The 13,889-nt window shown below is 29.4% G+C and overlaps 1 protein-coding gene across 1 annotated transcript; it reads right to left on the reverse strand.

Moving 5' to 3' along the window:
• Positions 1-294: 294 nt before the first annotated feature.
• Positions 295-7,541, reverse strand: LOC145834869 (uncharacterized). Its single transcript, XM_082942395.1, has 14 exons — positions 7,446-7,541; positions 7,131-7,245; positions 4,831-5,073; positions 4,369-4,456; positions 3,992-4,178; positions 3,519-3,656; positions 3,184-3,270; positions 2,838-2,979; positions 2,345-2,577; positions 1,810-1,924; positions 1,450-1,619; positions 1,123-1,212; positions 720-855; positions 295-434 (listed from the first exon to the last, which is right to left on the reverse strand). The coding sequence occupies exons 1-14, from the start codon at positions 7,539-7,541 to the stop codon at positions 295-297; spliced, it is 1,980 nt and encodes a 659-aa protein (XP_082798521.1).
• Between the last annotated feature and the right edge of the window lie 6,348 nt (positions 7,542-13,889).

Consider the following 13,889-nt stretch of genomic DNA (forward strand, 5'->3'; position numbering starts at 1 on the left):
TTGTCTTCCACAAAATATCAAATAGGTAATTTGAGATAAAATATTCATCAAAACATTTTGTTTTTTTTTATGTGAAAACATTATTTTAAACAACATTTACTATAGTAAGTAATATAAAGCTTTAAAAATGTTAATAGTAAAACTGTGATAGCTTAAACATATAAAACTGTTCATAGCAATTAAAACTAAATATTCTTTAAACTACTTGCAATAAACAACTAAACTATAATAGTATATACTTCAATTTTTTTTTCTAACATCAAAAAAAAGACAAATCTACTGTTTTCTCAGTTTTCACTTTCCGAGTTCTCCCACCCTCTTATAATGCTTTTGCTTCTTGGTCATGCCAAACTGCAGTTTCTGCTGTTTCCTCCTTCTACTCTGACCAACGTCCACCTTCACTACATCCGGGTGCATTGGACTGATGAACTTGCCTGTAAAAAGTTTGTTAATCTAATTTCCTTTGTCAGGGCCGTAGGTTCAGCAAGCCTTCATTTACTTGTTTGTTAATAAACATTAATTTTTGCTTACATTTTGACAAGATTTTCGTTATCTAAAACCAACTTGAACATGTTTAAATCGTAAACAGAAAAAGAAAATTATGTTTGGAACCGACCGTAATCTACTAGACGACACTGGATCGCAACGAATGTGCTCGACACTAGATATTTTTTCAACCTTTTTAGATTATTTACTAAACACAAATACAGCATGCATACCTGAAACAGTCTCGATCTTGGGCCGGTTGATCTTCTTGAGCGAGAGAGCCGTGTTGTACTGCCTCGCCACGGGGTAGTCCAGTGACCTCTCGAAAGCTGGGACGTCTCTGTGGTACTCCCACGGTATCTGCTGCACCTGTTTGCGCGTTGGTTTGTTCACGTTTGTTTGTTATGGTGGCAAAAAAGTTATTAGAACAATGAGTAGTTTTGATGGGTAGGTTTATGTTGCAACTATTAATAGTTACTTTACTAAATATATAATATTATTTTGAAAAAAAAAGAGCTTAAAACAAAACTAATACAAAAAAAAAGTTTTGATGCGCACATTGTAGCTATTTCAGCAACTTCTCAATTAGAAACAAATAATTTTTACAGTCATATACATCAAGAACTCAATAAAAACCTGCATCTTGGTCAAACCGAGATCTCTATGTTTGGTCGGGATCCACGCGAAACTCTTCCTCTCTTTCTCCACATCCCTCATCTTCCTCTTCTACAATAAGAAACAACATTTGAAAACTTAATTTCAAACAAAAACTTCAATTGTGTTTCGTTCTGCCATTCATGTAATGCAAACTTTTCTTTTTTACACTTGAATACTTTATTTGACAAAAGCTTCGAAAATAATTAAATTTTCTCAAAACAATCGTCGTAATAAAAAAAATTGTACAACATAAAAAGAAAAATATAAATAAATAATTATATTCTAATCAATTTACAACCAAACAACCTTGGCCTTCTTCTTCTTCTGGGTGATTCCTTCCCCCGCCCACCCGGTACCGAACCCCGGCATGTCCAGCTCCATCATCTCCTTCTCCCTCTTCCGCTCCTCCTCCTTCTCGTGCTCCCCCCACACGTCGTCCTCCTCGAACGCCTCCTCGATCAACCCAGCGTTCTTGTCTGTGAAAATTTAATATTTTTTAAGAGCTTTTCTACAAAAAAAAAAACACAGTTAAATGCAATTTAGCGGCACGTCGGAATTCAAGGAAAGATTTCCCGAAAAATAAACATTCATTTAATTTACGAAAGTCAACTAACTAAAAAAATTTATTATCAAAACTTTGGTAAACTTAATATAAAAAGCACTCACCCGGAACGAAATCGTTCATGAGGTCGTCCACGTCTTCCTCAACTTCCTTCCCTCCTCCCACGACGATCAGCTCCTCTTCACCGTCGCGCAACTTCACCGGCTTCAACACTTCCTCCTGCTGAACCACTTGTTACAAAAACCGACGAGTCGCTGAATTTAAACTATCACGTTTGAGAATTATGAATACGCTTGTTGCTATGTGCTTTGAATTTTAGAAAATAAACAAAGATGTCTCGACTTTTAGAGGAGAAATTATGTATTTATCAGTTTATAAATTACGTGATATATTTATTAGTTTGCATAATAAAGTCTTGTAAGAACAAATAAAAAAAAATATTAAGAGACACGTTCAAAATTCCACCCAGTCAAGTTCGAGAACCGTTTACCGACCGAGAGTTAGGGGTAACAGTGATAGTGAAAAATAAATAAATGCAAAAATTATATAAAACAAATTAATAAACAAAGAAATCAAAAAAAGATCGGGTGGATTTTGAACGTGAGAGAATTTCGATAGTACACCGTCATCACAACAAACCTTCCTTTCAACAGCCACCATCTTCGTTTCCCCCTCCCCGTCCAAACCGGCCTCCTCCGTCTCAACTTCCACCATCACCGTGTTTTCTTCCTTCTCTTCGGCTTCCTGCTCCTCCCTGGCCGCCTTCACCACCTCCTCTGCTGCTTGCAACGATTTCAGTGATTCCAACGCGCTGGTGAACTTTTGCTCGTTCCTTAATGCTTCGCTGTCCTGAGCATGATTGTCTGCTTCTTCTTGAATTTTTTGGTTTTAATGAAAGTTTTGAATTTCAATTGAGTATTTCATTGTTTACAAATTATAAAAACTTGGACATAGCCTTTAAATTTAACTTTAATCTGTTTAAAATTAGCCGTTTCAGATGTAAAATAACTGATTCTTAAAAAACTAAAATTAAAAGTGGCTGTAAAGTTTTAGTTTCAAAGTTAAATTGCAAACAATTTTTTAAACTTTCCAATTAATTGTTCTTATTAAACAAACAAGAACAAATACAAACCTTCAGTCTCTTCACTGTCGTCTTGTTCAGCTGCCAGCCACTTGTTGTCAGACTTCAGCGGTTTCACAACCTCTTGTTGAACATCGTTACTTTCTCCTTCATCGTCATCATCTTCCTCCGATTCACTGCTGTCACTTTCAACCTGATGATAATTTTCAAGTAAACTTTCTTAGCTCCATTGAATTAAGAACCTTTACGTTATTTCTGTAACTTCAACAAACACTCCATAAACATTTTGAACGAGCCATCAAATCAATTGATGCGATAAACACCAAACAAATCAAACACATTTTATACTTATCATTTTATTAAAGAAATTATAAATACATTTATTATTGTAACACACCTTTCTCTTCTTCATCAGTTCCTTGTGCCTGTCAGCTTCGGCGTTCATCTTTTCCCTGACGTCTTCGTTGTATTTGGCTATCTTCGCCTTAAATTTTGAATTTTGTTTAAAAACTTATGCATAAACTATTTTAAATTTTGAAGTAGTTATTTAGTTTGTTACTTTACTTTTATTTAGAATAAAGTTTCTAACCACTAACATCGTTGTATTTATTTAAAATTAAATTGCAATATTCACCTTATCCTTATGCCATATTCCCGTCATGATAAAATTGCTAATGACTAACATAAGGTTATGAATAACTTAATTACACCTAAATAAATTACAACCCTAACCTTGTTCTTGTGCCATTTTCCCTGCCCCCGGTGAGCCAACGTAGCCCTCTCCTTGGCTCTCGCTCTCATGTGTTCCTCTTCCTCGTCTTCCTGATCTTCCTCGTCGCTCCCTTGCAGCTCCTTCAACTTCTGCTGCTCCTGTTGATTTTTTTTTTAGGTTTGATCTTTATACATTACTATTATTTTTAAAATTAACAAATTTTTAGTAATTTGTTTAAATAAATGTCTTTTTGAAATTATGGCAGCTAATGTTTTTTTTTCAAGATAACTTTATTAAACAATGGTTTTTTGTTCAAAAAAGTTTCACTCAGTCATTGTAAAAAGGTAAAACTTAATAATAGAATAAATAATTTTATTTTTCAAAATATCTTTTAAAAAAAAATTTTTGATCGTTAACCAATAAAATGACATTTATATTATTCCTATAAATTATAAAAAAAGTGAAACTTATCTATGAAATGGTACATTCGAACCTTCTCTTTTTTCTTTCTCTGCACCCTCCTGAAGTTCTTGCTCTTGATCTTCTTGGTCCTCTTGTACATCTGCTGCATCCTTCCCATGAAGACCCTGTTCTTCTGCAGCTGCTTCAGCCTCTCCCTCGCTTCCTGCTCGGACATCCTCTCTAGTGCCTCCTTGTCCCTCAGCGTAAGTCCCCGCCACCTTGTGAAACAATTACTTCAAAGTTGTCCGGTTTAAATATATAAGAAACATAAGATCGTTAAACATTGTATTACATAAAAAACCACTAAAAAAAGGAACTTAAAATAAATCAAGAATTTGAATAGTCATGAACCCTACTACTCATAACACACCTGTGTATTTATTACAAATGCGCTACATATATACATACCTGCCGTGGTCGATTTCCTTATCTTTCGGACCGTACGTTGCCATCAGCTGGGCTTCCAAATCGCAAACTGGCTTCCTGGCCGTTGTGACTGTGTATTGGAGTAAAAGTTATTAAACAACCGAGAAATACATGCGCACAGGACAAGCTTTTGAGTAGTTGTAATTATAGTTTTTTTTTTGAAATTCTGACAATTTAAGTTACTTACTAATAATATAGGTTCACATGATAAAGATATACTCAAATTAAAAAGTTTAAAGTAAAGTGCTATAGTTTATTTTTAAGCATATTGAACGACCAAATCTCAAAAAATCATTAAAAATACCTTACTCTAATGCCTGCAAAGTTATTGGTAGTAATAAACTGTTTAAATTACAAAAATCAGCATAAACTCTAGTTCCATAAACTTATAATACCTTAAAATGAATATCAAAAATAAAAAAATCCATACAACTTAAATCGCACCTCTCGAGTTTGCCCCCATCTTGCCCAGGTAGTTGCTCCTCAGCGGCTTCTGTTTTGGCGGGAACATTATGTGGTCTTCCCGCCACATCAGCTGGGCGTGATCGTCCCACTTGGAAGCCTCCTTGTTGTTTTTGATGGCGAGCGCCTTCATCTGGATGCGCTTCGACTCCGGCTTGCTCGGTTCGGCCTGCAACGTTTTCTTGTTCTTTTCAAGCATCTCCATCTTTCTCTTCATTTGGTCGCCTGAAAATAAGAAAGTAATTATTAAATTCAAGGTTTTTTATTTGTTAATTAATGAAAAATTATAATCATCAAATTTTAAAAAGTAAATAGTAACTGAATTTCTTTAATATATTCGACTAAAACACTTATCACTGTTTTTATTATTCATATAAGAGAATAACTTTTTAACTGAAACTTCTTTAACTTAATTACTTTACAACTTTAAATGATTAAACTTTTGTAATTAATAGTGTTCTTAGATTAGGTTTTGTGTTTAGTCTAATTTACACTTATTTATCATTTACAGTCAAAAACTTGCTATATAAAAAAGCAATAAGATTAATTAAACAAACTAATTGAATTATTTTCTAAAATAGAAGAAAACATAGCTTAGTTAAAGTTTAGTTCTGAAAAGTTAGTATCGTTTAACAAACTATAAAATAATATTTGTTTTAACGTTCTTCAACTATGATAAACAAGTTTAAGGGCATAGGGTAGTGTCTGACGATTATTTTTACTAAAAATAACATTGGATCTTATATGAAAGCCACATATGAAAGTACGTACTACAAGCCAGTTTTTATAGAATTAAAAAATCATATTTAACTTTTGATATATTGTAATCTTTGTATAAAGCTTCTGATAATACGTTTAGACCGCAATTTTTTGTATTCAATATTCTCAGAAATTTGAAAAACCACTAAAAATCTATCTTCTTCTTTATTTTTTGAGCTAGAGACATCAGACTTTCAGGAAACGATCATTTTATAGTTTAAACGGTTTAAAATGTTGCCATTTTCAAATTATTAAAAAATAAAATTTCTAGATAAAAACAAAAATAATAAGAGTTTTTTTTTAATGAAAATTTTATTTTTCAAAACGAGGTTTTAGTTTGCTCCTTCTTTTAGAAACCTATTAACATCACCGACTTTGATTGCTTTTATATCAAAAATTACTTTGAGTTTACTAAAGCGATTAAAAATGACTGATAGCGCAGATAAAACTGTATAAAATAAAATCAACTTGTAAAAATCAAGGTGATCACCCCCTATGCCCTTAAATCATAAGCACATAGTTTCAAAACATTCTATTTAAAATGTTTAATTAATTTAAATTTATAAAATAGTATTTTATTTTTTCAGTAAAGCAAGACTAAATTAAAGGAAACCAGAAAAACTCATTTGGTGATAACATTAATTTATTGAAAAAAATACCAAAATTTGGAATGAAGTAAGAACCAAGCTTCAAAAAACCTATACACAAAATTGAATTAAGGGCATAGGGGGGTTATTCACTATTTTCACAATTTAGTCTTATTTTAAAGAGTTTTAAATAAGCTACAAAATGCTTTTTACAGATTTTTTAAGTTTAAAATAGTATTTGAGATATAGCAGGCCAAAGTCAGGGGCAACAATAGGTTCCTTATGGGGGGTGCAAACTATAACCGCAAAAACAGTTTTGTTTTTTATCATAAAATTTTTATTTTTTTAATTTCTTCAAATTTTCTTTTGACAAAATTTTCTAAATATTGCAAGAACCATTTCCTAAAAATTTGAGGTAGTTATCTTAAAAAACGTAGAAGATGAATTTTTAGTGATTTCTAGTTATTTGTTGTTTTAGTTTGCGCCCCCCATAAGTAACCAATTGTTGCTTCTGACTTTGACCTGCTGTATCTCAAAAATTTTTCTGAGTTTTAAAAACATGTAAAAAGCAACTTGAAGCTTAGTTAAAACTCAATAAAATAAGACTAAATTGTGAAAAGGTGATTTATCCCCCTATGCCCTTAAATATGAAAGAATTTTGCTTATTTATGTAAATTAATGAAAACATGATAAGGATCTAAATATCTTAAAATTTATGAAAACATAAAAGTTTAATGTACATTTTAAATGTAATAAATTCTGAAATTCTATAATATTAGTAAAAAAGTTATGAAGACTACTACAACAAAAAAAGTAAGCAATGAAACAAATAAAATTTTATATTGAGAACAACATTTTATAAATTATCTGTTTGCATATATTTATGCAATCTATAATAACGAAAACTATTAGTATATAAACAATTAAATCACCTACCTTTAACATTTCCCTCTTCAAATATGTCACCAAAAGCCGTGTCTTTCTCATCTAACACCGGACCGTCAACCAGAGTCCTGCGTCTTTTGTTGGTGGCTTGTTTCTCTTCCTCCTCCTTTACAATTTGAAGAGTTTAAATTATTATTTTTTATTTACCTTAGGGGCAAAGAATTATAAACTGTTAATTTGGTCAAAAACAACATATTTACTTTTTTCTAGCAATTTTTTTTAACCTATCAGATGCTTTTTAGAGTTAAAAAATATTATTCAGTACTTTTTTTTGTGAGATTTTATAAGTATAATATCTGTTTAAACCTTGACATTGAGAGCATCAAGCACTTTGTCCATCTTCTGGTTCTCATCTTCCGATGAGTAGCAATCACTGCTGTAATCTTCTGAATCTGAACTCATTTTGTATGTATTTGTATGAAAGTGTTTTGCTGGATGTGATTATTTTATACTTAAAATAAATCTGCTGGTAGTGTAGATTAATGTTTTTTTTTTAAGTTAACAACAGTATAACATTTTTGAATGTTTCAAACAAGCTTAAGAAAAATAAAATCATAGCTGTCTAATTTTGTGCATGTACTTGTATACTTTCTTGTTATCTTCATTGATACTTTTACAAAATGTAAAAATACCTAACAATTAATACAAAATTTAATCTATTGTTTTACAGGTTAATATAAACACCAAACAATGTAAACTTGTGTTAAACAAAAGTATTTCATTACTTAATTTCAATGTTCACAGCTTAATAACTACCAACAAAAATAATTAATTTTTGTAAATTACTAAGCTTAAATTACAAAAAATTGACACATTGACAATTTCACATGAAATTTTAATCTTAATTGTTTAAAATATCATTGATAACATTTGTTTTTAAAACTATTTATTGCAAAAGGGAAATAACTATTTTTACTATAGTCTGACAGCAACCCTAAGCTTATTGTTATCAATACATAACATTTTAAATCATTCAAGCAATTAAGTAAAAAGATATAAAAGATATAATTTATAAAATATTATATTATAGGTTTTAATTAAGTTTTAAACTTAAATTTTGTTAGGAAAATAAGATACTATTGTTTAAAACTTAAGTGAAAAATAAAGGTAAAACTTTTTTTTGAGGACTTTTACATATTCTTATTCAGAATAAATGTTCATACAACTAAAACTAATAATACACTTTCTAATTGGCTTCAAGCTTGTGAATAACTTAGCATCATAATCTATTCAAAGAATTTTAAACTGAAAGATTTCAGCCCTTTTCAAAAATAAACTTGGACTTGTGATAGAATAAATTAAATTAAAAAAAAAATCACTTACAAAAATTCTTGTATGATCTTGGGTCCCTCACTTCTATATCTCAACTCGGTTTCAGAAGGAATTCCATTTTCAAAACTAGATGTTTTCTTCAGATCAGCCTTCTCATAATACCATATAGGCTTGCTCAGTTCATATAAGGTTTTTTGGTGATGAGGTTTAGTTGATTTTAATATATTTTCTGTTAGAAGTTTAAGAATATTGTTAATACTTAGCTTTTACTTGTGTTGGGTACCTTGATGAAATTTTTCTGTTTACTTAAATTAATTTGTACTTTAAGATATTCATATAAATAGTTGTATGGTTTGAATGCTTCAAAGACTTTGAAGATTAATTTAAGTAGTTATAAGCACTAAAGTTTCATATAAATGAAACATTTTAAATACAGCTCACAAGTAGTTAATGTTCATAACTTTCCAAAAGTAGACTAAGTTCTAAGATACAATTTAGTCTAGCAACATAAGAAGTTTTTACAGCAGTATTATATCAATACTTATTTAGTTAATTAAAACAAATAAAGACTTTAGAAAAATTTAAACTTATCATTTTTGTGGCTTAAAACTGAACTTGAAATATCATAATGTAATGATGGTTTTATTTGATATAAAATATGTTTCACTCAAATATAAGTAGTTATTTTTCACAGTCATATAAAAATATTTTGTTAATTGTGTCTTTATTTAGCATTCACTCACTATGAACAATATGGCTTTTTGTTTTCTACCTGCTTCAAAAAGTTGTTATATCAATGACTACAAAAACTCAGTAGTTTTGGCAAATATGGCAAAACGATTCGAACTAAATTATAACTGAAATGAGTTTGCAAAAGTTAAATGTAACTTGATGAAATTAAAGGCTTTAAGCTAAATATGATAAATTTTACACAAGTTGTTAGGTGTTAAACATCTTTAAAACAAGTAAAAAACAATTTCGTAAAGTTTAGAGTTAAATACTTAATTCATATACTTAAATAAACTTGTCGATGTAATTTATATGAGCATAATGAATTACTGTAGCTTAAAAATTAAACAATATGTTCAACCAACTATCACTAATGCAGTAAAAAAGGTAGAAATTAAGTTGTGTAAAGTACTTTATGTTCGAAAAAGCTAAAACCACCCTGCTATGCTAACATAGTGTTTCAATTTGTAGTTTTTGATAAATTCTGTAAAATCTTACATTTTATTGTGACATCATACAAAAATAGTATTTTAGAAAATATTTTTTTTCAATGAAAATTCTTTTGAGAAAAGCACTTGTAGTAGTAAGAGCTCTGGATGCTGTAGGTGTAAATTTTAACTTTTTTTTTTTTTTTATACTGTTTATGTGAGCTTTGTAGAATACTTAAGCGAACTCTATTTGATTGTCAATACTGCTGAAGATAAAACTTGATAATTATTGCTCATTTTATCTTCTAAAATTCTTATTTTCTTTACTGAGTGAGTTTAAGACCTAGATTAGGAATCAACAGTCTTGAAAGTTTATGTTGATAATCTATATTGTTTTCCTCATGCAAAACCTTTGAAATAGTTCTTTACTTTATCTTCTAATTCATCATATGCTGCACTTTTACATTTACAAGCATGACATGTTAAGAATGCACTTACATGATGCCAAAAAAACCATCAAGAGGCTTTGAAATCTTGCATCTCAGTTTTTTTTAATCTTTGAAACATCATTGTAAAGTGAACTGGGTAGAAAAAAGCTCAAAAAAATCTTTTAAAAGTCTTTTGAACCTCAGCAAAATTTTAAAACTTCTGAGCTTGTTTCAAATCCTTTGTCTTTATAAGTTGTCACTGTTACTTTTTCCTCTATGCAGAGTTCAGATCACACTTTTTTAGATGATGAGTACCTACTACAGCAGCTGTTGAGGTTAGTTTGTTTAATAGTTAATTAGATAGTTTTAATTTGTGCAATACTTAGTATTTTTTGCTAGGGTTACCAGCCAGACTAGTTGAATATTACAAAGTTAAAGTTTTTAGGATAATATAATAAATCTTAAAATTTTATATGTTTTACTTATTAATTGTTGAGTCCTTTTGTTACTAATAAATTTTTTGAATGCTCATGCTTGAATAACATTAAGCTTTAGATGTAATAAAGTTTTGCACAAATTCAGACTAGCACTTTCTATTCATAGAGTTGTAACCTTGGCTTATACCATAAACATATATTTGTCGTGTTGGGCTTCATTCTCCTAAGATTACTAGGTTACCTTTAAAGAAAACTTAAGTAAGGAAATAAATAAAATCATTAAAAATTAGCAACACTTGTGTAAAATTTTACAAGTCTGTATAAAGAAGTGTTGCATTCATGAACGAAGCCCAAAGAGACAGCAAGCTAAGTGTAGAAGTTTATTTACAACATAAAATTTAAATTCTGATTGTATTAATGTAGTTTATATGTTCATAGATTAATGATTTGTAATAAAAAGTACTTCTTAAAGTGTGCATGAAACATAATAGGTAAGAGTAATTATAAAACAAATTGTTATTATTAATTAATTTATTTACAAAAGAAAATAGTTAAACCATATGAGGATTAGGTTTGCTAGTAAACAAAATGTTCCAAAATTGTAAGCTTACATTCATATATTTACAAAGCAGTTCACAGCAAGCAAAATTTAAAAGTTGTTAGCTTATTCTTACCTTTGTTTAATTTTTCTATCACTAACTTCTTTCTCTTTTTTTATCTATCAATAACTTCTTTTGTTCATATGTTTGCACTAATAAGCTTTTGACAACAACTTGCTGTACTGTTTTTTATGTATATGACAAATGTAAAGACTAAATTTGGGAACAGTATAAATGTTAATTAAATGATGTTAAATGCAGAGTATTTAAGATGCAAGCATTTGAAAAACTTTGAAAAGAACTACATATGTTATTGACACAAAGTAGTGTGGTTTAACTGTTTTAGCTTGTAACAATGTATTAAGATGATAAATTCAAAACATCAAGCACCTTTAATTTCTATGCACACTTTAAGAAACACACAATAAGTTGTCTGTATTCAATGATAAGCGTTAAAAGTTTAAGTCTATTAGTAAATATTTAAAGTATACCAGTTAATAAGTAGTAATGGCAGTAACTGTGCATGAGAAAGCTTTGTACTTATTAGATTTCTAGATAATTACTTAACAATGAGACAAACTTAACTGTCATGGAAAACTTTAGCTTATGTAAGATGATGACAAGTAAAATGATATCCTGTAGTAGGAACAGTATAAAATTGAAGTTAAACAAATGTACAGTTACTACTCAAATCAAAATAATCTAAACTGTTTAGTCTAATCTCAAGCATTTATATAATATTGAAAAATTTAAGATTTATACTGTGTTGAAAAGGTTACTAATTAAAATCAATTTACATAAGCAAGTTAAATGACTGTTGTTTAAACATACACAGAATACAGTTCAATCATATAAATAAATTTGTCAATGTACACATTTAGACTCATATTATTCTTTCTATTTTTATTTGGTACATTTTGTCATAAAAAAGTACACTTATCTATGATATTGATGAACTGTTTTCTATGTATTTGTAAAACATTAGGTAATTAACTAGGATGATGTGATACCTGAAACTATATTCATTTGATTTCGGCTCTAAACCATAACCATTAAATGTGATTTAAACAAAATACTTCTATAAGGTACGCATTCTAAGAAGTACGCACCCGCATAAAGTACGAACTAGTTTTTTAATAACACATTTGCTGTTGCAATTAAATGTTTTCTTTATGGAGTACGCACCCGCATAAGATACGCACTAAATTTAAAAGGCCCGTCACCCATTTTTTCAAAATGGGGATTCCCCGAAAGTGAAAATTGGGGTGGGAATTTTTTGATGAAGATTATTTAAAATAATTTTTTTAAGGCATTTCGCCGGCTCCGCCGGCGAAAAATTTTTCACATTTTTCCTTTTCACTTTTTCTCCACGGCCTTTTTTCTTGAAGGCCACCTTTTTCTGTCAAATGGACCGTGAGTAGCGTAACTGCCAAACAAATGTACGTTTGTATATTTGTACGGTCTTTATCTGTTATCTTTTACTAACCTTGAGCTTATGTGATCTAACTTATTGATGTATAACCATTAAAGGCCTGACGGTAATATCGGTTGATAGTTTTTTAGTTATCGACTGAGTGGTTTTATATTGGTGAGTTTGATTAGTAAGTTTGAGGTAGCGGACAAGAATTAAAAAAAAACAAAGGGCTACGGCCGGTCGATGACACGGTGCTTCGCACCTGTCATCTCCCGGCCTGCCCTTAGTTTTTTTTTAATTCTTGTCCTTTAGGCCCGGTTACTCTGCTGGTCGGCACCTTTTTTAGTTATGACTTGGATGTACGAGCAAATGTGCTAGTACATAAGTCATAATTTTAACACATTTGTACCACATAATTGTATGTGGAATATTTATTTCACTCAGATAGAAACTAAGCTTTTTTTTATATACGTTTCCATTAATAAGTATTACGTCTTAACTTGTTTGAAAAAGGTTGGCTTCTATCAAAATACTGTTTTTGTCCATAGTTTTTCGTTTAATTCTGTTAAGATTTTATATTAATTATTTACTTATTATTACGTCATAATACAATAGTATCATTAAGTATAATCTTATCTTAATTATTACTTACTTATCTTATTACTTAATTTAAGTTTTTCTATTAACTATAGTAGCAAATACATTATAAGTATTAGATAATACTTTAATCAAAGTGTTTAATTGAAACGGAACTTATATAATACAGACACAGCTAACACTAACTATTTATGCATGACAAGTATTTGATACCACTTAACTTAATTTTTGTTTAAGATCTTTTTTTTAGTTTTTCCTTTTAGTAACGTTTAGACTTAACGGTCAAAGTAGAGTAACTTTTATAGTTAAAAAAAAACTTTACTACTCTAGTTGTTTATCCATAATAAATATTAGATAGGATTTAATTAAACTATTACGTATAAATATGTTCGATAGTCAACCTCAATCATACAATTTTATAGGCACAACTATATAATATTTATTTTTATCTTAAAACGAAGATCATCAGTTTAGTCTTAATTATCAAGTTAAAAACTCAATTTCTTGTTAATGATCCATTAGTTCACCTTTTTTATTTTTATTACAGCAGTGTTTAGTAAACAATCAACTATATACAATGATTTTATAATATTAAGTATACTTATATTAGAAGTGTATACAGACTGCAATAAAATTTTAGTAATTTATCATTAGTTATCATCTTTTGTAAGTAGTATCCATACAATATTGTATGTAGGAGATTATGTAAATTCCTTATTTATAAGTTCACATTTTGTTGTACATAAAATTATTCTTTTTTTATAGTATTTTGATCTGGTGCAGCATTAATTATCAATTTGATTTTATAATTTCTTAATATTTTTAAAATTAACTAATCTTAAAACT

The sequence above is a fragment of the Thalia democratica genome, chromosome 1, assembly GCF_965202585.1.
Source record: "Thalia democratica chromosome 1, ktThaDemo2.hap1.1, whole genome shotgun sequence".
Classification (NCBI taxonomy): domain Eukaryota; kingdom Metazoa; phylum Chordata; class Thaliacea; order Salpida; family Salpidae; genus Thalia; species Thalia democratica.

Excerpts from the sequence above, each read along its gene's own strand:
- LOC145834869 (XM_082942395.1), bottom strand. The coding sequence starts at position 7,541 with ATGAGTTCAGATTCAGAAGATTACAGCAGTGATTGCTACTCATCGGAA. Across the intron at positions 7,246-7,445 it reads TTGATGCTCTCAATGTCAAG|GAGGAGGAAGAGAAACAAGC; the intron begins GTTTAAACAGAT and ends CAAATTGTAAAG. Across the intron at positions 856-1,122 it reads TCGGTTTGACCAAGATGCAG|GTGCAGCAGATACCGTGGGA; the intron begins GTTTTTATTGAG and ends ACGCGCAAACAG.